At 35.0% G+C, this 24,067-nt stretch overlaps 1 protein-coding gene and 1 pseudogene across 2 annotated transcripts in view; both read left to right on the forward strand.

The window, feature by feature from the left end:
* Ppp1cb (protein phosphatase 1 catalytic subunit beta) overlaps positions 1–23,824 on the forward strand; it is a 42,348-nt gene extending 18,524 nt beyond the window's left edge. For both annotated transcript variants that reach the window (XM_027933334.2, XM_027933333.2), the window contains exons 3-9: positions 2,436–2,567; positions 5,142–5,372; positions 8,163–8,267; positions 10,052–10,123; positions 15,880–16,031; positions 19,394–19,528; positions 22,025–23,824. In XM_027933334.2, the coding sequence (XP_027789135.1) occupies positions 2,436–2,567; positions 5,142–5,372; positions 8,163–8,267; positions 10,052–10,123; positions 15,880–16,031; positions 19,394–19,528; positions 22,025–22,129 (932 nt within the window). In that variant the 3' untranslated portion in view covers positions 22,130–23,824. The remainder of the gene's footprint in view (positions 1–2,435; positions 2,568–5,141; positions 5,373–8,162; positions 8,268–10,051; positions 10,124–15,879; positions 16,032–19,393; positions 19,529–22,024) is intronic.
* Positions 5,511–5,906, forward strand: LOC114091001 (elongin-C pseudogene; annotated as a pseudogene).
* Positions 23,825–24,067: the final 243 nt, after the last annotated feature.

Here is a 24,067-nt window from a genome sequence, read left to right on the forward strand (position 1 = left end):
TACTCCTTCCTCTATCCTCTTTCCTGCTCTCTTCCTCTCTCCTCCTCCTCCCTTCTCCTCCTTCCTCCTCCTCTCTCCTCCTCCTCCCTTCTGCTCCTTCCTCCTCCTCTCTCCTCCTTCCTCCTTCTCTTTCCTCCTTCCTCCTTCTTCCTTCTCCTCCTCCTCTCCTCCTTCCCCCTCTTTCCTGCTCTCCTCCTCCTCTCTCCTCCTCCTCTCTCCTCCTCCTCTCTCCTCCTTTCTCCTCCTCCTCCTCTCTCCTCTTTCTCCTCTCTCCTCTTTCTCCTCCTCCTGCTCTCTACTCCTTCCTTCTCCTTCCTCCTCCTCTTTCTCCTTCCTCCTCCTCCCTTCTCCTCCTTCCTCCTCCCCCCTCCCCCCTCCTCTCTCCTCCTCTTCCTTCCTCCTCCTCCTCTCCTCCTCCCTTCTCCTCCTCCTCTCCTTCCTCCTCCTCCTCCTCCTTTCTCCTCCTTCCTTCTTCTTCTCCTCCTCCTTCTTTCTCCTCCTCCCTTCTCTTTCTCCTCCTCCCTTCTCTTTCTCCTCCGTCCTCCCTCCTCCTCCTCCCTCCCTCCTCCTCCTCGTCCTCCCTCTTCCTTCCTCTCCCCCCCCCCCGCCCGCCTCCTCCTATTTTAGAGACAAGGTCTTACTATGTTGCCCCTGCTGGCCTTGAATCTGAAATTTTTCTGCCAAAGCCTTTTCAGTAACTGGGATTACAGGTGCACACCACCATGTCCTGGCTTTGAGTATTTTTTTTTTTTAATAATAACCAGTGTTTCACTTATCTTGTCTATTGGTATTACATTTAACAACTAACACATAGTAGGCTTTCAAGTATTTGTTGAATGAGTTTTAATAAATTTTTAGAATAGTCACTTTTAGCTGTTTATTTGTCATCTGAAAGCAACCAGAGGCCTTCAGTTTTTCAAGAGTGATACTAAAATTCCCCCCATGTAAAACTCATGTGATATTAATAATTGTTTCTGAAGCCAGGCACAGTGGTACATGCCTGTAATCCCAGCAGTATGGTAGGCTGAGGCAGGAAGATCTGAGTTCAAAGCCAGCTTCCGAAATTTAGTGAGGCCCAAGCAACTCAATAAGACCCTGTCTCGAAATAAAATACAGAAAAGGGGCTGGGGTGGCGATTTAGTGGTAAGCGCCTCTACGTTAAATCAATCCCCAGTACCCAAAAAAGAGAATTATTTCTGAATCTAAGCTAATATTCCAGATACTTAATTGAAGGTACAAAGCTAGATGTCTTTTCTGGTCTTGGATAACCAAAATGTTCATTAGAAACAAGTAATTGAAATTTGAGAGGTATTAGTAATGAAGAAGCTATGTTAAGTTCCTGTAATAAAAGCAGTTTTGTTGATTATTGAGTTTCGGAGATAGTCTTACTAACTCCGGCATGTTTGCTAATATTCATTTGTACATTGCCTCCTTTTATCTCCTCCTTGTTACCTTTTTATTAATGGATTGATGAAATATACAGCTTTTAAATATGAGGTCCTGACTTCTTTAAGCCTGCCTTCTTGACCTGACAAAGGAATTGTAGCAATTTTTAGTAAGAAATGTGTGTACTTAATTATAAATGGAAAGTAATAGGGATGTGTAGAAATACAAATCTTTTTTTTTCCCCTTCTTTTTGACTGTCACTTCAGTTAAGACTGAGAACTTAGTGTATTTAAAGATTAAAGGGAAAGAGTCAATAGAGATGAATATAAAAGGGAATGATTGCAAGTTTGGTACAGTAGGACAAATAACTACCCTCTGTATGTACCATTCTATCACTGCAGAACTTACTAGAAATCATACTATTTTACTCACTCATGTGAAAAAATGCTTTACTTCATGTAAATAGCCTTTTAGAGGTCTTAATATAATATCTTATTATGAATATGATATAATAAAATTTAATGAACAATCTGGCACATTTTATGCTTTTTAATCAAATGGAAGTAGTGCTTGCTAAAATTCTTGGTTGCTGATAATATTTCAAGAAAGTATGTGAAGCTAAATCATTTACAGTAACTTTTAATCTCCCTTTCCTCATAGCTACTAAGTTCTAAGTGATGCTATTCTTGCCTCCTACTAGATGCAGGACTTGTTTTGATAAGCGAATAGGCCAGACCTTTGGGGGTGCTTTCTCTGAAACCTTTTAGGTCTCTTGGGCTGCTAGACCTCAAGTTGGCCCCTGAAGAGCAAAGAAGAGGATTATATTTCATTGGCAACAGACTTGAGGAACTTTATTGGATCTAGCAACATTGGAGATAGAAGCCAAAAATCATAGAATAACCTTCTCATTAGCCATAGGACACCAGTGGGGTAGTTAGCTCCTGTGTGACTCTTCTGAACCTCAAAATAGGGTCATAACTTTTTTTTTTCAGGATTATTATTTTATGTATACACTTTAGAAAACTGACCATGTATTCATTGTTTATCAGTACGAGGATGTCGTCCAGGAAAGATTGTGCAGATGACTGAAGCAGAAGTCCGGGGCTTGTGTATCAAGTCTCGTGAAATCTTCCTCAGCCAGCCTATTCTTTTGGAATTGGAGGCACCACTGAAAATTTGTGGTATGTAAATGGATAAAGTTGAAAGCAAGTCTTTCAAATCATGTTTTTCTTCCCATATTTATATTGAAACTTATATTTTCAATTATAAAATTGAAACTTTCATAAAATGATGTTATAGACAACAAAATATTTGTAGCATTACAACAGAAAAAAAGGTTCCAGAAATCATAACAAATAAAGAGTCTTTAGAAGTAAGAAAACAACAGTACAATAAGAACAAAAGATACGAAGAGGCCAATCTTAGAAATAATAAAATGGCCACTAAGCAAAGTCCTCACTCTACCTCACTTATAATCAGTGAAATGCAATTTAAAACAAGTCCCAACCAGACAAGGAGGCCCATGCTACGTGGGAGGCTAGGGCCGGAGTGTTGCAAGTTCAAGGCTAGTCTGGGCAACTTAGCTAGACCTGTCAAAAATAAAAATGACTGGGGATGTAACTTAGTGGTATAGCCCCTGCCTAGCATACTCAAGGCCCTAGGTTCAATCCCCAGTACCACTAAAAAATTAAAAATAAACAAAGCAAGTCTCTTATTCCAATCAGATTACCAAAAAAAAGGTCAAAGATTGATATTTAATGTTGTCAAAGATATGGAGAAATGGCATTCCAGTACACTACTTTAAAAAATGTATAGAATTTAGAGGATCAATACAGACCAGTATCCATGGTCTTCTAATTTTTTTTTGTGTTTAAATTTATGTTGCAGATTATATTACTTTATACATTGTATTTGTTCAGTGTCTTTTGGCCAAAAGCATAAAGTTATGAGCTTTTAAGTCTAGTGATCTTGTTGTTACAACCAGAAAAATTTTTGGATAGAAAGTAATATTTTTCTGTCCTTCATGTAGCAGAAGGAAGTGGTTTAAATACTGTATCATACTGGCTTTTGCTTGTATAATGCAAGTATTCTTTGTAGTGGTTATTAGTGTATATGACATTGCTTTCATAGGCTTACATGCTTTTGCTTAAACAAGGATAGTTTGCTGTATGCAAAAAAAATTCTCTCTGGCATATTTTTTAAATCTACTTTTGTATTGTGTAACTTGTAGATACTTAATATGTTCCTTAAATGATTTTTATTCTCTTTGTGTTTTATATTAAATCATGCACCTGATATTACTTTGTGTAGTGCCCAGCAAATAAGAGGTATTAGTATTAATTGAATAAATTAATTAGCTTAGAGTAATATCTGTAAGAGGTAGACGTTTAGAATTCTCTAGAAATGATCATTCCCTTTTATGAATTTAAGTGAAGCAAATGTAATTATTTATAGATGATCTTAAAATGATTTATTATTATGGGGCTGGGGATGTGGCTCAAGCGGTAGCGTGCTTGCCTGGCATGCGTGTGGCGCTGGGTTCGATCCTCATACAAATAAAGATGTGTCCGCCCAAAAAAAAGTAAATATTAAAAAAAATGATTTATTATGCTCCTCAATTTATGATAGGGTTATGTCCCAATAAACCCATGATAAATTGAAATATCTTAACTTAAAGATACATTTATGCTGGGTCTGGTGGTGCAGGCCTGTAATCCCAGCAGCTTAGGAGGCTGAGGCAGGAAGATCATGAGTTCAAAGCCAGCCTTATCAAAGCAAGGTGTTAAGCAACTCAGTGAGACCCTATCTCTAAATAAAATACAAAATAGGGCTGTGGTTGAGTGCCACTGAGTTCAGTGCCCCCCAAAAAAGAAGTATGGACTAAAAATACATTTATACACCTAACCTACTGAACATCAAAGCTTAACAACACAGTATGCTGTGAAATATCAGTTGTTTACCCTTATTGCATGGCCAACAACTGGGAGCTGCAACTTACTGCTACTGCCTGCCATCTCCAAAGAGTATTGTACCACTTAATCACTAGCCTAGGAAAAGTATGGTTTCTACTAACTGATATTGCTTTTGCAGCATCATAAAATTATAAGTAAAACCATCATTAGTCAGGTACCACCTGTACTTTTTAAAGATACTCTTTCAAATGTTTTTTTAATGTAAAAATAACTTAAAGGTATTAGAAGTTATTTATACTGTGTATTTCTTAGTTCTTACTATTAGATCAAAGTAAAAATATTATACAGTAAGAGTAACTATATTATCAGTTATATAAAAAAATTGCCCCCAAAGTTTGTGGCTTACAATATTAACATCCCACAGTTTCTGTAGGTCAGGAATTGGCACAGCTTTGATAGTCCTCTGGTTCTGGGATAAGGATTGTCAAGGTTCAATAGTGAGAGGATTCAGTTTTTTATAGGCTGATAGACTGAGGGCCTCAGTTTCAAATGAACTATTGACCAGAGGCCTCCCTCAGTTCTTTGCTGTATGAGTTTCTCCATAGACCATTGACAGGGAAGAAGGTGTAAGAATGCAAGCAGAAGTTGTGATCTTTTATATCCTAATCTTGGAAGTATTTGCCTATCTCATTTTTGTTGTTTTCTATAAGTCACAAGTCACTAGGAATAGCCTTTGCTTAAGGGGAGGGGATCGCACAAGAGTTTGAACATTGGGAGCTGTTTTGTAGAAGCTGCTTGTGACAGTAATCAATTTTTCTAAAACTAACTTTTTCTGTTTTTTAGGAGATATTCATGGACAGTATACAGATTTACTGAGATTATTTGAATATGGAGGTTTCCCACCAGAAGCCAACTATCTTTTCTTAGGAGATTATGTGGACAGAGGAAAGCAGTCTTTGGAAACCATTTGTTTGCTATTGGCTTATAAAATCAAATATCCAGAGAACTTCTTTCTCTTAAGAGGAAATCATGAATGTGCTAGCATCAATCGCATTTATGGATTCTATGATGAATGTAAGTAAAAATAAAAACTTACAAAAGAAATTAATAGAGAAAGGGTCAGGCAGCTGGGGTAGGGGCTATGGTGGTGGTGGCGGGGGCAGGGGGGGCGCGTGGTGGTGGGATGACACAGGGTTATAGTGGCCACGGGGTTAAAAAGAAACGCTAAAGTTCCTAGGGAACCAAAGTAGAATTTTGTAAGAACAAAATGGATAAAGAGGAGAGAACCTCTGGTGGCTGTGAAGGTCCTGATGCCATATATGTCAGATTGATATCTTCTGATGGTCATGAATTTATTTAAAAACAAAAAACAGTGCACTAACATCAGGAACAATTAAAGCCATGTTGAGTGGCCCAGGTCATTTTTCCAAAAATGAAACCAGTGCATTCAGTTTTAGAGAGATTGCTTTTCATGTGCTATCAAAAGTATACATGTATTTTACTTACAAGGTTTGCTACATTAACTGCTCCACCAAGGTTCCTGAATTCCCAAATGCACCCAAAATTTCCCTGGAACTACTGATAGCTGCAAAATTCCTGGATTGTTAAGTAAATTGTAATACAAACTGTTTAAAAAACAAATTAAAAAAAAAACATGAAAGAAAAGTAAATTATAGAAACATCTTCTTAATAAGTTTCCAGATCAAAGGAATTCCTCCAGTTCAAAGTTTTTTAAAACTAAAAAACAGAGGCCTAAGAAAGGAAACTTGAAACTGGGAACCATATTACTAATGAAATTAGTTTTTTGGGATCTCCTTGGTCATGTTGTTTCAGATTGACTGTAGTTTCCTTAGGTGAAAAGGCCCTGTTTTAATAATTAGTTTACCTAGTAAGGTATCCAAGTGAAACAGGTCTCTATCAGTAGTGGCTTCAGGTTTTCTAATGTCCAGAAGTTTTTAGCTCACAGCATTCTTATGATATGACCAAAGCTCTTATTAGCACTGTGTCACAAGAACTATTGAAACATTCTGTGAAACTGTTTAAAAGTCAAAAGTTTATGCAGGCATAGTGGTGCATGCCTGTAATCCCAGCACATCCAGTGGCTGAGGCAGGAGGATCACAAGTTCAAGGCCAGACTTGGCAACGTAGACCCTAAGCAACTTAGTGGAACCCAGTCTCAAAAGAAAAAATAAATAGAAAGGGTTGAGAATGTAGTTCGGTGATGAAGTTCCTCTGGGTTTAGTTCCTGTTAATCCTACCCCCACGGGAAAAAAAAAGGTCAAATTTTATTTTTAGAATTTTAATCTGTATTTACAAACCCAGACAGATACTGAATACTCTGGGGTATCCTTATTTTATTGTGCTCTTTTTCATCAGTAGGAAATAACTGATTTAATGTTCTGTAGTAGTATTTCCAAGTATTATTATTATTATTATATTACCCTACTATATTCAAATTTTGTCTGTTAGTTTTGTTAGATTGACTGGGAGTGAGTATGTTTGGTTAATTACAATTTAGAATCAATTATGGTAATTTTCTAATTGAATTTATTCTTTTTTTTTTTTTTTTTAACTGTAGCATTCCCCATTAGAATCTACTCTTGCGTTTTTCCATCTTTAAATATGGTAGAGTCCTAATTAAACTCTTGTCTCCTTGATTTATATAATGATTTGACAAGTGTTTGAGGACAATATATATGTATGTATACATGTGTACACACACACCAGTCACTTCTGAACACTGGGGATATAGCAGTACATCAGACAGATAACCTCTATTTTCATGGAGCTTATGTTCTAATGGGAATGATTCTGTATTTGGTTTTATATTTTATTTTTAGTTATATAATGTAGTGTGTGGTTTGACTTGTTGAAAGCAGACCTGTAGAAGGGAAGTAGGTTAAGAACATGAAATCACATCTTCCTCAAGCTACCTAAGGAATAGAAGTATATAGGTGTGTTCTTAAACGAAAATAGAGGTATGAATATTCTTGAGGATAAAAGTGACATCAAATGGAATAATGCATGGAAGAGCAGCTTGTAAACAGTGCTTGGAGTTACACTTACTCATCAAGAGATAGGCTGTAGCCTAAAAACATAGGAGATCAGTACCTGTGTCTTTCATCCCTTTTCTGGTAGTTGAACTTAAAGCCAAATCGGGAAAATCAAGTAAGTCTTAAAAAGGTGAACATGCACTTGAGGTCATCTTTGTTGTAGCTATTTAAGCTAGGCTACAGGAAAATTATAGCCTTTATGTTGTTGCACTTGCTATAGTGCCAAGATGTAATTCACTCAAAAGTGAATATCAAGTTAAGCACTTGCAAATTTTTCTTTTTTGGCAGTAATTTTATACTTTTACTCAGTGCATTACAGTTAAAATGGACCCCTTTCACTTCTGCTTACTCACTTGGCTAGGTATTTAGTGCTAAAGTTGAAGGAAAAAGATGAACCAATACCTATTAGGCTATTTCTAAACTTCTGTATTATAGTGATCTTAAAAGACAAAAATTGTTTGATGTGTTTGTTTCATAAAACACCCAACAAAATCTTGGAAGTCTTTGTAACTTTACTGAAGGTGCTAGTGTTTAATATATTTGTTACCTTTTTTGAAGTGTTAAACTTACTCTTCTTTTTTTTTTTTTTTTTTCTTTTTTTTTCTGGCTTTGCAGTGCTTGGGTTGAAACTCAGGGCCTCACATGTGGTAGACAAGTGTTCTACCACTGAGCTACATTCCCAGCTCATCAAACTTATTTTTATATAACTTGTACTTCTAGGGGGAAAGTGCTGGTTAAGCAAAAGAGAAAATTGAAATCATATGGGAAAAACTTTTAGATTTTTAAATTTATTTGCTTGTTCTTATTACAGGCAAACGAAGGTTTAATATTAAATTGTGGAAGACCTTCACTGATTGTTTTAACTGTCTGCCTATAGCTGCCATTGTGGATGAGAAGATCTTCTGTTGTCATGGAGGTAGAGTAATAAATTTGCCTTAGGAGTTTTCCTTATTGTTCCCTAACTCAGAAAAGACTATAATAATTAGAATGCTATGGGGGAACAAAGTAGTACTTATGTGAAAACTGAAGCAATTAAAACTGTATTAAGCATAGCTAAAACAATTGGAAATTTGTGATATGTATGAGTAATGAAAATTTAATTCTTTAAAAAATTTCTCATATATAAAAAAAGGATAACTAGAAGTTGTGGTTTTTGTTTGTTTGGTTTAGTTTTTAAACGTCTTGTCTTTGCCTCTATTTGTTTTGTGGTGCTCAGGATCACACCCGCAGCTTTATACATGTTGGGCAAGTGCTCTACAAGCGAGCTGCATCCCATCCCCAGTCTGTCAGTAAAAATTAGATGATCATTATTTTCTTGCCTATGTATTGCAATGTAAATACCTTTCATCAGAATCCAAATGTAATTGAACTTAATTTTTACATATTGCTGCTTTGTGCAATGTGTCTCCTTTAGTCCTAAAAGTAATTTCTTGGTAGAATGTAAGTTATTTTATATGATTTGAATTTGTAAAAATTCATTGGAATAACTAACATGTCTAGCGCTTAGGTAGATGTTGTAATGGATCATCTTGAAGAATTTTCAGATCTATTGTTAAAATATATTTAAGAAACATTAAGTAATAAATGATTTAATTACGTCAGTACTTCTAGAGACAGTACATTATTATGAGAAACTAGAAAAGGGAGAAAAGTGTAGGGCACGTGTTTGTGGAGGCATGAGTTTTAGAGGGTAAATGGACTTCAGAAAAGTGAAAAGGACTTGAGACAGTCTGTGTATTGTCTAGTTTAGGGAATGTGTGCCTGATTAGAATGTCAAAGACACATTGGGGAATGATGATATAAGACTAGAGATTTGAATACTGAGCAAAGGAGTTTGTTAAATGGTTTAATAGTATCAGATTTTGGATAGGGAAGTAATTTAATGAAAATAGTTGAGGGGCTGGGGATGTGGCTCAAGCAGTAATGCGCTCGCCTGGCATGTGTGGGGCGCTAGGTTCAATCCTCAACACCACATTAAAATAAAATAAAGATGTTGAGTCCACCGAAAACTAAAAAATAAATATTAAAAAAAAAAATAATTGAGAAAATTTGTTTTCATCACTATATGGAAAGAGTTACACTGGGAAAATGCTGAAAAGACAGATGCACTTGATTAGGCTTAAGGCAATAAATGATTTATTTTCTAACAACACATTATATTGAGACATGTTTTCCAGTAGGTATTAAACATTTAAGGGATTATAGTTCTTACACATTGGTATAGCTAAGAATAGAAATACAGCAGTATGAAATGTGAATGTTTAGCTTTGTTCTTTGTGATGACACTTGGATTGCCTACCAGAGAGAATTAATAGCTTATGTTTGTATACTACAAATATTTTCATGTGTTTTTTATTGTTTATCCTTCTGGTCAGCAGATCCTGCCTTCATGAAAATAATGAGCATGTTGGAGTGGGATGTGAGGAAAGATTCTTAGGGAACCAATGAGGCATTTTAACTTGGGAGTAAAAATATTTAAGATTAGATAGTTCATAAAGTGGCAAGTGGTGGGAAGGGTTGTAATTAAGTGTCTTTGTACAAAGGACAAGAAATGGTTGGAAAGAAAGGGGGGTCTTTCCTTGAGAAATTTTTTGAAATATAATAAACAGAACTTCATTTCCTTGGTAGGAAAGATGGAAAAGACAACATAATGATAATGTTCTGTTACATCAGGATTATGTTTCATCTTTTTATTTATAGGACTATCACCAGACTTGCAATCTATGGAGCAGATTCGGAGAATTATGAGACCCACTGATGTCCCTGATACAGGTACATATGTAAAGAAGTTTGTTTTGTATAAAATGTTGACATATTTGAACCTAATTATATTTAGTGGAAGTAGGATTGGTTTAATAAATAATAGAGACTACTTTTATAGTCAGTAAGCTAACTACAGAGTATTCTCATTAACCATTCCCCAAAATGTATGCCTTTTAAAATTTTATGCAACCTTAATGTGGTTCTTTCAAATGTATCACAAAAAAAGATCTTGCTGTTGATTCCACTTACTTTTCTAAGTTCCCTCATTCATACCTTTTAAATTGCCGGGCATGGTGGCACACACCTGTAATCCCATTGGTCCTGAGACGGAGGATCTTGAGTTCAAAGTCAGCCTCAGCAAAAGCGAGGTGGTAAGCAACTCAGTGAGACCATGTCCCCAAATAAAATACAAAATAGGGCTGAGGATATGGCTCAGAGGTCGAGTACTCCTGAGTTCATTCCCTGGTACCAAAAAAATAAAATACAAAAAATCCCTATTAATCCAAAGATTTTAGTTAAAGTTAGCCAAGGATAGTTGCCTTCTTTGTTATTTTTTGCATCATCTGTATTTCGTTCAAACTTTTAGAGCTCTGAAAGCTCTAGAGACATGATTAATTTTTTGAAAATTATATATGAAGTTGATTAAAAATTTTTGTGTAAATTATTGACTATTCCAACTTTAAGAACAACTCTTAAGTCAAATAAAAAAATGAATCGAGTAGGGGAAAAGCAAATAAGTCTAGTTGATGATAAAATGCTGAATTAACAAATGAGCCTGGTGTAACTTTATAAATAGATGATAGGCATAGTTGTTACTTGTTCTAACATCTCTATTGGTTTTAAAACATTGCTGAGGGCTGGGGCTGTAGCTCAGTGGCAGAACACTTGCCTAGCAAGTGTGAGGCACTGGGTTCAATCCTTAGCACCACATAAAAATAAACAAATAAAATAAAGGCATTCTATCCATCTACAACTATAAATTAAAAAAAAATATTGCTCATATTTGAGTATTGTGTATGTACTATGGTATCTAACCATGGCATTTGTATTGTAAAATGCCACTGAATTGAATGTAGTTAAATTCCTCTGCTTCCTCCTATGAACTTTTGGTTAAGCCAGTATGTCCCATTGTCCTATATATAGACACTTAAAAAACTTAAAATGAATAATTTATAAGACTTGGAATTCTCTTACCTCGCCTTTTTATTTATTTATAGTTTTTATTTTATAGTTTTTATTTTTTCATTTTAAAAAAATTAATTGATTTTAAAAAATAAATGACAACGAAATGCATTACAATTCTTATTACACACATACAGCACAATTTTTCATATCTTTGGTTATATATAAAGTATGTTCACACCAATTCATGTTTTCATACATGTACTTTGGATAATGATGTCCATCACATTCCACCATCCTTGCTAACCCCCTGCCCCCTCCTGCCCCTTCCATTCCTTTGACTGATCTAGAGTTCGTCTATTTCTCCCATGCTCCTTCTCCCTACCCCCCTATGAATCAGCCTCCTTGTATCAGAGAAAACATTCGGCATTTGTTTTTGGGGGGGATTGGCTAACTTCACTTAGCATTATCTTCTCCAGTGCCATCCATTTACCTGCAAATGCCATGATTTTATTCTCTTTTATTGCTGAGTAAAATTCCATAGTGTATATATGCCACATTTTTAATCCATTCATCTACTGAAGGGTATCTAGGTTGGTTCCACAGTTTATCTATTGTGAATTGTGAGCCAAGTACCAAAAAAACAAATAACCCAATCAATAAATGGGCCAAGGATCTAAACAGACACTTCTCAGAAGAGGATATACAGTCAACAAATATATGAAAAAATGTTTATCATCTTTAGCAATTAGAGAAACGCAAATCAAAACTACTCTAAGAAATCATCTCACTCCAGTCAGAATGGTAGCTATTATGAATACAGACAACAAAAAGTGTTGGTGAGGATGTGAGGAAAAAGGTACACTCATACATTGCTGGTAGGACTGCAAATTGATGCAGCCAATATGGAAAGCAGTATGGAGATTCCTTGAAAAACTGGGAATGGAATCACCATTTTACCCAGCTATCCTCAGTCTATACTCAAAGGACTTAAAAACAGCATACTACAGGGACACAGTCCTGTCTCACCTTCTGAGTAGCTAAGATTACAGGCATGCACCACCAGGCCCAGCAATTTTATTAATTTTTTTAACGGGATGATAGTACATAATGGGTTAAAACATCAGTACCTTTATGTGTTGTGTTCTGATAACAAATGCATGTGGATTTTCAAACCATAATCGGTTCTTCAATACCAACTGGTGTCTGGTTAATTTCTGGTGCTAACTTCCAGAATTAGCACAAATTCCACACGTTAAGGGCTCCATTCCACAAGACTGTCCCTACTTTAGACACCAGCTGCATGTGGAATCCTCAGGTGACCCATTTACACCCACCTATCGATGAATTCAGCACATCCTCCTTTTCTGATATATTTGCTTCTTCATTATAAAGGTTATAACTGAGGAGCAGCCAAATGGAAGAGATAAACAGGGAAAGACATTGTGGGCAGCTAGCCCAACTTCTGGGCCCTCTCCAGGCATGTCTCCTTCCCAGCATGTCAGTGTGTTCATCCACCCAGAAGTTCCCCAAGTTGTGTTGTTCAACAGTCTTTTTAATAGAACTTTATTTCCAGGCCTGAAGTGGTAAGAGAAGGAAAGGGCTGAGAAATCCAACCCTTTGTTCACATGGTTGGTCTTTCTGGTGAACAGCACTTATCCTGAAGTTTTTTAGAAACTCCTTTATGAATCATCTTATTACCATAGAGTCAGAAGGGCCTTGTTACTGAAAACAAAAGATAACTCAAATTGCAAGGGTTTTAGGAGATCTGTGCTAGGACAAAATGGGAACAAAGACAAAACATCATTTCATTATATCACACTTTTATACTACTATTAAAAATATTAACATTAGTAAAACTGCCCTTTCCCTGTTTCTGCCAAAGAGTTTTTTTTTTTAAACAAAATTACTTTATTAATCATTCCATTATTACTTATGTAATCAGATCTCCACTTACTGGATTCATCAGTTCTCAGCAAATTTAAACATATTCACCATGGAAATTGGGGTAAGAGAGGGACTCAGAATTCTATTGGGAACATAACTGTATATGGAAAAAAAAAAGTCCTAAACTTTCTGATGAGGATTATTTGTAATTTTTTTAAAGGGGGATGAAAGTTTGAGCTGGATAGTAACCAAATAAGTTCATTTCCTAAAGACTCGAAGACATCTAGGCATTAAAAATTATTCATTGTTCAGTACCTGAGTAAAACAAGGTTAAAACTCTATTTTTTTTAAACTTTTTTTTTTTTTTAAGAGGGAGAATTTTTAATATTTATTTTTTAGTTTTCAGCGGACACAACATCTTTGTTTGTATGTGGTGCTGAGGATCGAACCCGGGCCGCACGCGTCCCAGGCGAGCGCGCTACCGCTTGAGCCACATCCCCAGCCCCATAAAACTCTAAATTGGACTTCACTTGCATTTAGGTGTTCATTTTGAAGTATCATTGGATTGTTTTGCTCAGTGTACTGAAAACCTGATAGTATCACTCTACATGCAGTTCACGAATACACATTAGCCATTATAAATAGTTGTACAGTCCTCTGATATCAGTAGGCCATCTCAAACACTGAATGTTGTAATGTTACTTCACTGCATATATCAATAGCTTACTTGTATCACTTATCAAAGAGAAAAGTGTTGAATGTCCCCACAGATTTTGATTATAATTATTGAATGTTTGACTAACCCTAATAGAATTTTGTCTTTAAATAACATTTTAAAATGCCATTTTAAAATAAGATATAATATAAATATATTTAGTTGTTTATACTTTCTTTTATAGTTCAGATATAAATCAGTGACATTAAGTCTCTATTTTCAGTATATTTTAATGGAAATTTCTGAGTTGCTGAAAAACGGTTATTTTGATCTTTGGTGTTCTGTGCAGGCTTCAGAAATTAAATTTATAAATTAACACAGTCTTTGAAATAGTATCCTAATTGATCGTGGTGCTTATTCATTAATCATTGAATCTTGACTCCAGGTTCTTTTGTTTGGTTGTTTTGGTGGTGATACTAAGGCTTGAACGAACAGGCACTCTGCCACTGAGCTGTAGTTCCAACCCTTTTTTATTTCTATTTTGAGACAGGGTCTTGCTAAGTTGCCTAGGCTGGCCTCAAACTTTCAATCCTGCCTTACCCTCCCAGAGTTACCAGCATTACAGATATATGTCCCCATGCCAGACTAAAGAATTTTAGATTCTTATTGTTACTATTGTGTTTCACTTTTTATGCAACAAACTATCACATTTTCCAAATCTTAAATAACTATTTTAATTTTGTATAGTTTTGTTGTCACTCTGAAATTATGAATTCTTAATAACATGGTTTTCTGCTCACTGCTTCATCCCTGAAAACAGACTAGAATGTAGAAGCATTATAGAAGACTGGAGGTGTGTGTGGTTTTTCAAGAGTCATCATCAGTCATAACTAAAGACTAAAAACCCATAGGTTTTTGTGTGCTGGTAGATTTCTTAAAACATCATAGCAAGAGCTTAGTAAAAAAAAAAAAAATTATTATTATTATTCAAACATTAAGTAATTATTATTATTATTATTATTATTATTGCCTACCTAATGTTTGAATTCCTCAAGATTTCACTTAGTAGTCTTTATATTCCCAAAGGTAATCTGAGTCACCCCTATGATTTCTACTACTATTACTATCATGAAGATGCCCAGATAAATATTTTTGTCCTGAACTCTTGCTAGACCCAGAACGTTACTAGAGTCAAAGGTTTGATCTGATTTTGTTCCTTCACTTTTTTTTTTTTTAAGTCCTCCAGGCCTCATTAAAAAATGTTTTATTTCCTTAAATTGGCTTGTAGATCTGATGTAATTACAGTGCTATTGCATCCTAATTCTGAAATTTATGTGGAAACACAAAGGAAACCAAAATAATTCTGAAGAAAAAAATTAAGTGTATATTAGCCCTATCAAATATAGCAACTTATTTAAAAACCTTAGTGTGTTGGTGACTCAAGGTTAAATAAAATATGCAAATAGAACAGAACACAACACTCAGAAACACAGTTTGTGTCTTTTTTTATTAAAAAAATATATGTTGTGTGTGTGTGTCTGTATGTGTGTATATATATGTGTGTAAAGTTGTAGTTGAACACAATACCTTTATTCATTTATTTATTTTTATGTGGTGCTGAGGATTGAACCCAGTACCTCACATATGCTAGGCAAGCACTCTACTGCTGAGCCACAACCCCAGCCCTCACAATGTATGTCTTAAGGAAAGGATAAACTAACTATTCATGGAATGATGCTGATCACCTGGTTATTCAGATGGAAAACTATACACAGATATATTGTTGTGCTCAGAGTGTGCTATACACATATTTCCTATATGTGGAAAATAGTGGAAAGTACTACCTTAAAAAACCAGGCAAGATTATATTTGCATAGTTGCTTTATAAGACAGATGGGCGTATCTTGGGGACAAGTGATTTGTCTTGTTTATTACAGTAAATACAGAAATGTCTTTTTTTTTTTATTTAAGGAAATAAGACATTTTGTGAGGGTAAAAGTGAAATGTGATGGGCCATGTTTTTTACAGGGTGTGAGGGTAGAAGTGAAATGTGATGCTTTATCCTAACTTGTATTTTTCATTACTGTATTGTTCTCTAAAGGTTTACTCTGTGATTTGCTGTGGTCTGACCCAGATAAGGATGTGCAAGGCTGGGGAGAAAATGATCGTGGTGTTTCCTTTACTTTTGGAGCTGATGTAGTCAGTAAATTTCTGAATCGTCATGATTTAGACTTGATTTGTCGAGCTCATCAGGTATGAAATAGAAGACTCATGGATATTTTATTATTTGTTAACTTCATATATCCCTCTCATTTTATTTTCAAGGAAACATCTAAAAAAGCTCAAATGACTTAGTATAAGGAAAGCAATAGGAGAGGCAGAGCCAGTACTAGATCTCACAGTTGATAGTTGATCTGTTAACCTTATCTTGCCCTACATGAAATGTTTGAAAAGAATGTTTTTGTACACAGTATAGTGCAACCCTAACAACATTTTCAGTGCTTTGCTGAAGCTTTCTATATGATGTCTAGATTTTTTATTTGGTCTTTATATATTATGGACAATAGTCAAATGTTATCCTTAATTATGTGGATATCGTTTTTTGATAATGACAAACTACACTATAAAAAATGAAACATTGAAGAATTAGATTTTAGACTGGATATTAGATATCAGAATGTGGGGCTGGGGATATAGCTCAGTTGGTAGAGTACTTACCTTACATGCACAAGGCCCTGGGTTCAATCCCTAGCACTGTCCCCCCCCCCCCCCAAAAAAAAAGATATCAGAATGTGATCATTGTATTAACTGTGATACAATCATTGTTATGTAAGAAAAATTCCCATGTTTTCCAAACATAACTAGTGTAAAATAAATTGATCGAAAAGCATTTTGGAAAATCTTTCTTGGCTAGGAATATATCTCATTGGTAGAGCACTGGCATAGCATGGTGGAGGCCATGTGTTCTATCCAAAGCACTGCAAGAAAAAAGAAAGAAAATGGAGAGGAAAGATGAAAATCTTTCTTGGCCACATTTGAGGTTACTGAGTTTTTTAAATTTACAAATATATTCAAGATTTCTTGTTATTGATTTGTTAAAGCAAAATTTATTAAATTCCTTCTATACTGTCTATAGTACTTCCTTTTTCTTTAGGTTTTATTCCCCATGATGCTTGCCTAGTTCTCTTTCTTTGTGTAATCCTAAGTGATAAACAAAAATGACCGTTTTCTTCTCCTCTGTATGTTATATATGTATCACATGTTTCTCTTGTCATTCCTTTTTTTTTTTCATCCATACTTGCCATTTATTAGTCTTCTTGTTTGGAGCAAAAGGCTAAGAATTCACAAATACCATGACCTAAGCACCTGTTTCAAATTAAACGTCAGCCTTCAGCTTGCAAAATAATTTTTTGATAATTAAGCAAATTGCAGAAGAGCCATCAATTGCTTTTTTTCTTCCGGGAGAAGTCAGCAGGATAACTGCACCCTAAGGGCTTCTTTCTGTGTTGAATTTGAAAGGTGGAACAAAAGAAAAGCAGTCTTTTCCAATCCAAACTATGGAGGTAATGTATAGAAAGGTATCCTTATTTCAGTAGGGAAAGTGGCTGGATAAAAGAAGCAGGACTACCCGCTCTAGAAGACAACATAGAAATACCTGCCACATCCTGAGTTCAGAATTTTGTTTTGAGATGAATAAAAAGCACCTAAATGTCAGGAAAGTGTTCATCCTGTGTGACAAGAATTCTCACATGGTCCATCAGACGCATTCGGCTTCCCTGGGGCCTGCACGCCCCCGGCCCAGAGGCCAAACGGCCAGATGGCCAAGGCGCTCCTCGCTCTGCCATCTTCTCTTCTTCTCTCTCTTGTTATTCTGTTGAATGAAATTCTCAAATCCTTTTCTTTTTGCTTTTGATTGTCTTTTAATCAGTAAGTATTCTATTTATAATTTTGACAATTAAGCATTCTGTTAGGTTTCAGAGCAGACTTGCTAAGTTTCCTAACTAAAATCCCCACTGATAATTATTTTTCCAACTGTATACTTTTATTCAGTGGTCTAAATACATGTAGGTAATGATTTTTAAAGCTCAAGTTATTGAACTATCTACTTTGTTTGCTGTTTTCTTGAAACTTCCCAAATCCTGTTCTACTTGGTTTTTGGTTTTGGTTTTGTTTTCTCGGCAGTACTGGGAGATTGGACCCAAGAGTGCTCTAGCACTAAGCTGCATCTCTAGCTCTCTTTTTATTTTTTATTTCGAGAGGGTTTGGCTAAGTTGAAGAGGCTGTCCTTGAACTTGAGGTCCTCCTCCCTCTCTCCCTAGTCTGTGAGATTACAGGCATGTGCCATTACATCTGCCGTTCTGCTTGTTTTTAGTCATGTTGTTTCAACAGTTGAGGCTTATAATAAGAAATAATACAAACTTCACATATTTGCTTTAAAAAAGTGTTTGAAAGAATAAACAAACAACTAAGAAACATAGTACTGAGTGCCAAGCACTACTATGAGCTGGGGATAGAAGGGGTGGCCACAGTTTTTAATATTTTTTTAGTTGTTGATAGGCCTTTATTTATTTATTTTATTTATAATGTGATGCTGAGAATTGAACCCAGTGCCTCACACATGCCAGGCAAGTATGCTACCACTGAGACACAGCTCCAGCCTGAGGTGGCCACAGTTTTAATTGAAATGGATAATATTGAAATTTTATCATAAGGTAAATGTCAACAGAAACATGTTCCTAATACTGAGGTAGGAGTTATTTTTAAAAGTAAATTATTTTGGGCTGGGGATGTGGCTTCAAGCGGTAGCACACTTGCCTGGCATGCGTGCGGCCCGGGTTCGATCCTCAGTACCACATACAAAGATGTTGTGTCCACTGAAAACTAAAGAAAATAAGTATTAAAAAAATTCTATCTCTAAAAAAAAAAAAAAAAAAAAAGTAAATTATTTTGGAGGCTCTTTCTTATATTAGCAAACATTGTAGTATAATTTTGCTTGTTGAAGGATATCTAAAATAGACTTCAAAAGGTAATCTTCTGGGCTGGGGTTGTGGTTCAAATGTTAGAGTGCTCACCTAGTGTGCGTGAGGCACTGGGTTCAATCCTCAGCACCACATAAAAATAAAATAAAGATATTGTATCCACCTAAAATTTAAAAATAAAAAAAGGTAATCTTCCTATTGTAAATAAATATAAAATGCTAGTACCTCTCATTTGTAGAGTTGATTGTTTAAATCACTTAGGAATTGACAACAGAATTTAGAAATCATATTAAATCAATAAGGAAAAGCATTTTAATAAAAGTTCAATTTGTCAGCAGCTAACAAAGGAGCATGTGTGACTTAAACCCAACTTAGTAAATGTTTTCAGTATTTCAGTATGGTAAGTTTAAAAGTGAAACAAGAAAAAGGCTCTTAGCAAAGTCTCTTTTTTGTTTTTGCTCATTTAATTAAGAATTCTGTAATTGATTACAGTGTTATCAAAGATGTGCTTGGTATTCCAGCTCCCTGTGGACATTATACCTACCAGGTTCTCCCTCCTTCCTTTATGAGTGTTGGAAATATGATTTTTTGAGTTTTTAGTTAAGTGTTTTTCACTTTTAACATTTCCTTTGACAGGTGGTGGAAGATGGATATGAATTTTTTGCTAAACGACAATTGGTGACCCTATTTTCAGCCCCAAATTACTGTGGCGAGTTTGACAATGCTGGTGGAATGATGAGTGTGGATGAAACTTTGATGTGTTCATTTCAGGTATGATATATATGTAAATTTTTAACAACTGGAAATCTAATTGAAAATATTGTCATAATGATTTTTCTTTTGGATTTGTGATCTTCCCTTGAGCAAAGTGTTAAAAATCAGTTTAATGCAGGAATGATTGTCACTGAAACTCTTTAGAGATCCTATTTCTAATCACAAAAAAGTTTCCAGCCTCTTTTGGTATATATTAAATGTAAGAGTTTTAGGAAATCTGAATTGTGTCAAGAGATCCTGATTCAGTTGAATTCCTCCATATGACTGTTGGATATTGGCTTACCTAGTAATGTGAAGGCAATGGATAGGTTTGTTTTCTTTTGCAAGTTGAACAGGTAGGATAGACATTGAGAAGAGAGAGCAATATATTATAAATTCTTATGAAAATGAAGTAGAAAATTTACCTAAGGTACTTTCCAAATCATCTTAAAGTATCTTTTGTAAACATAGAAACATTGATATTTTGAAAAGGGACCAACTGTAGCTTTGGTGTGCTGCTCACAGATTGTTCTTGTTCACTGATTTAAACAGCTTCAGTACTTTGTTTTTGTAAAGGTTATTTTATATCCTTCACATGTACACACTGTACATTTATTCCTTGGTATCCATGGGGTATTAGTTCTAGAGCTCCCTGTGGATAACAGAATCTGAGGTTGCTCAAGTCATTTTATATAAAGCAGCACAATGTTTGCATATAGTCTATGCACATCCTCCAGTATTCTTTAAATCATCTCTAAATTACTTGGGCCAATGCAGTGCATATGCAGTGTAAGTAGGAGTTGTACTCTATTGTTTAGAGAATTAATGATGAGGCAGAAACATCTGTACATGTTCAGTATACATTTTTTCTTCTGAATATTTTCAGTCCACAGTTGAATTTTCAAATGCAGAGCCCATAAATACATAGGGCCAACTGTATTTCTCTTTCAGGTCTTATCCTAACAGTTGCTCTCATGGAAAGTGGGATTAATATGTTCCTTTCACCAAGGCATTATCAAGCTCTGAATAGTTTTAAGAAATACTTTATAAATGTTCTCTGTATATTTTTCCTATAAAGTCATGGTATTTTCTGTATATAATGTAGGTTAAATTTATACTTACTAGGGAGCTAGAATTGTGGCTTAGCAGTAGAGTGCTCCCTAGCATATGCGAGACCCTAGGTTTGACCCTCAGCACAAGGAAGGGAGGGAGGGAGGAAGGAAGATTTTTTTAAAAAAATTTACACTCACTAGGATGAGTATAAATTTAAAAAGTCAGATGGTAGCAATGGAATAATTCAAAACTTTATATAGTTGGTACAAATGTTTTAGAAAACAGTTTGGTAGTCATCAAAAGGTTAACCATGCCCAGAACCACCTCCCAAAAAGGATAAACATAGAGTTGACCCAACAATTTCTCTTCTAGGTATATACCCAAGAAAAATGAAAACATAGGTCCACACAAAATCTTATACATGATGTTCAAAGTAGCATTATTCATAATAGCCAAATAGTGAAAATAATCCCAAAGCCCATTGGAATAACAAAATGTGGTATATCCAGTGGAATGCAATTTAATAATAAAAAAGAATGAGTTACTAATACACATTGTATTATTGGGAGCTTTGGAAATAAAAGTTGAAAGAAGCTGGTCACAAACAACCACTTAGGATGCCAGTTATGTGAAATGTCCAGACTAGACAAATCTACAGAAACAAAGTAAGTTAAATGATTGCTTATGATTGGAGGGAGACAGAGAGCAGAAATGGTGGGTGACTGCTAATAGAAACAAAGTTTCTTGTGGGGGTGGACAAAAATGTTCTAAAATAAGATTATGGCCATGGTTGTATGTGTGCTAAAATCTTGGCTTGCTGGGCACTGTGGTGTATGCTTGTAATCCCAGCTACTTGGAAGACTAAGTCAGGAGGGTGCAAATTTGAGGCTAGCCTCTGCAACTTAGACCCTGTCTCAAAAGAAGAATAATAAAAAAAGGTGGGGGATATAACTTAGTGATAGAGTGACCCTGAGTTTAATCCTTAATACCACAAAATAAAAGAAAATAACCTTGACTTGACTACTTCAAATAGATAATCTTTATGACTTGAAGATTAATTACCTGCTAAACAAAATATGTCAGGATTATAAGAGCTTGGGTCTTTTGACTCTTGAAACCGATGAGATATACTAATTTGAAAAAAGTCTTAAATTTAAGGTGGGTACTTGATAGAGTTAGTGTACTCAAGCTTTCTACTAAAATATTAATAGAATAATACACAATAAGTTTTCGGATATTTGTATCTTTTGTTTATTGTTGTTTAGTCCTGGAGATTGAATCCAGGGCGTTGTGCATACTAGGCACTTACTCCACCTCTGAGTTACACCTGTATGTAGCCCTTGCACAGTCTTCAAATATGAGAAATATTTATCATATTTTGCTATTTTATTCTACATTTTGTTACATTTTGATAAATTGTGCTATTTTGAAAGAATAATATTGTGGATTATTTACTTTAAGATATTGAAACCATCTGAAAAGAAAGCTAAGTACCAGTATGGTGGACTGAACTCTGGACGTCCTGTCACTCCACCTCGAACAGCTAATCCTCCGAAGAAAAGGTGAAGAAAGGAATTCTATAAAGAAACCATCAGATTTGTTAAGGACATACTTCATAATATATAAGTGTGCACTGTAAAACCATCCAGCCATTTGACACCCTTTATGATGTCACACCTTTAACTTAAGGAGACGGGTAAAGGATCTTAAATTTTTTTCTAATAGAAAGATGTGCTACACTGTATTGTAATAAGTATACTCTGTTATAATATTCAACAAAAGAAGTTAAATCCAAATTCAAAATTATCCATTAAAGTTACATCTTCATGTACCACAATTTTTAAAGTTGAAAAGCATCCCAGTTAAACTAGATGTGATAGTTAAATCAGATGAAAGCATGATGATCCATCTGTGTAATGTGGTTTTAGTGTTGCTTGGTTGTTTAATTATTTTGGGCTTGTTTTGTTTGTTTGTTTGTTTTTGCTAGAATAATGGCAACTATTTTTAATTTTTTTTCTGAAACATTTTTAAAAGTGAAACATGGGAAGAGCTTTAAAGACATTCACCAACTATTATTTTCCTTTACTTATCTATTTGCTCTTACTAAGAAAACATGCCTCATTACAGTAAAAGGAATTTTAGAGATTGATAGTTTTAAAAATATGCAAACTATTCAATCCAATAATTTTTAATCAAACAGTTTGGGCATACATACAGCTGATAGTGAATATTTTGCTTTTTACAGAAATTGCCACTGATTTGGATTTGTGCACTCTAATTTTTAACTTATTGATGCTCTATTGTGCAGTAGCATTTCATTTAATTTTAAGATAAGGCTCATATAGTATATCACCCAACTAGTTGGTAATGTGATTATGTGGTACCTTGGCTTTAGGTTTTAATTCGCACGAAACACCTTTTGGCATGCCTACTTCCTGATAACACCCTCACCTGCATCAGTTTTGTTTTTGGGGTTTTTGTTGTTGTTTGTTTGTTTGTTTTTAGATCCACAGAACATGAGAATCCTTTTTTTGACAAGCCTTGGAAAGCTGACACTATTTTCCTCCCTCTGTACGAAGGATGTATTTAAAATGGATGCTGGTCAGTGGGACATATTGTCAACTATGGGTATTGGGTGCTTCACTGTCTAATATTGCCATGTGAATGTTGTATACGATTGTAAGGCTGTGTCACTAAAGACTTAATTCTGGTTTTTCATAATCAAAGGTCATATGATATTGTATAGATATGCTTTGTAGTGAACTATAGTAGCAATAATTTCTGTACATGATCAAGAGTTTATTGCAGCATTTCTTTTCTTGTTTTTGTTTTGTTTTGTTTTGTTTTAAGGGTTAGAATTAACAATGGCAAGGAGTAGAAAAGTCAACATAAAGATTTTAGAAGGAGAACTTATAGGACACAGGTTTGTGATTCATTGGATGTGATTCTAAAATCTTTTATTGAGCATTGTCAAATTTGTAAGCTTCACAGAGATGGACATCATATTTATAATACCCTTCTATATGTGCTACCATAGACGTGAAATTCTTGACCTTAATATTGTCTTTGAAAATGTTAAATTGAGAATTCTGTTAACTTACATTTTATGGATTGGCGCATTGTATTACTGCAAGAAATATTTGATTTTCAGCACAGTGCAAAAGTTCTTTAAAATGCATATGTCTTTTTTTCCTAATTCCATTTTGTTTTAAAGCACATTTTAAATGTAGTTTTCTCATTTAGTAAAAGTTGTCTAATTGATATGAAGCTTGGCTAAGTATTTTTATTTCGTTTTTTCTTTCCATTGAGACATTTAAGTATATATTTTGACATTGGAGTCTTTTCTGAAAGTGTTCATGAACTGCGTATATATTAGATTAGGTCATGCGTGCGTGTGTGTGTGTGTGTGTGTGGTGGGAATTGAACCCAGGGCCTTGTGCATTCGAGGCAAGCACTCTACCAACTGAGCTATATCCCCAGCCCTCACACATGCTTTTATCTAAT

Source organism: Marmota flaviventris, chromosome 14 (assembly GCF_047511675.1).
Source record: "Marmota flaviventris isolate mMarFla1 chromosome 14, mMarFla1.hap1, whole genome shotgun sequence".
Taxonomy (NCBI): Eukaryota; Metazoa; Chordata; class Mammalia; order Rodentia; family Sciuridae; genus Marmota; species Marmota flaviventris.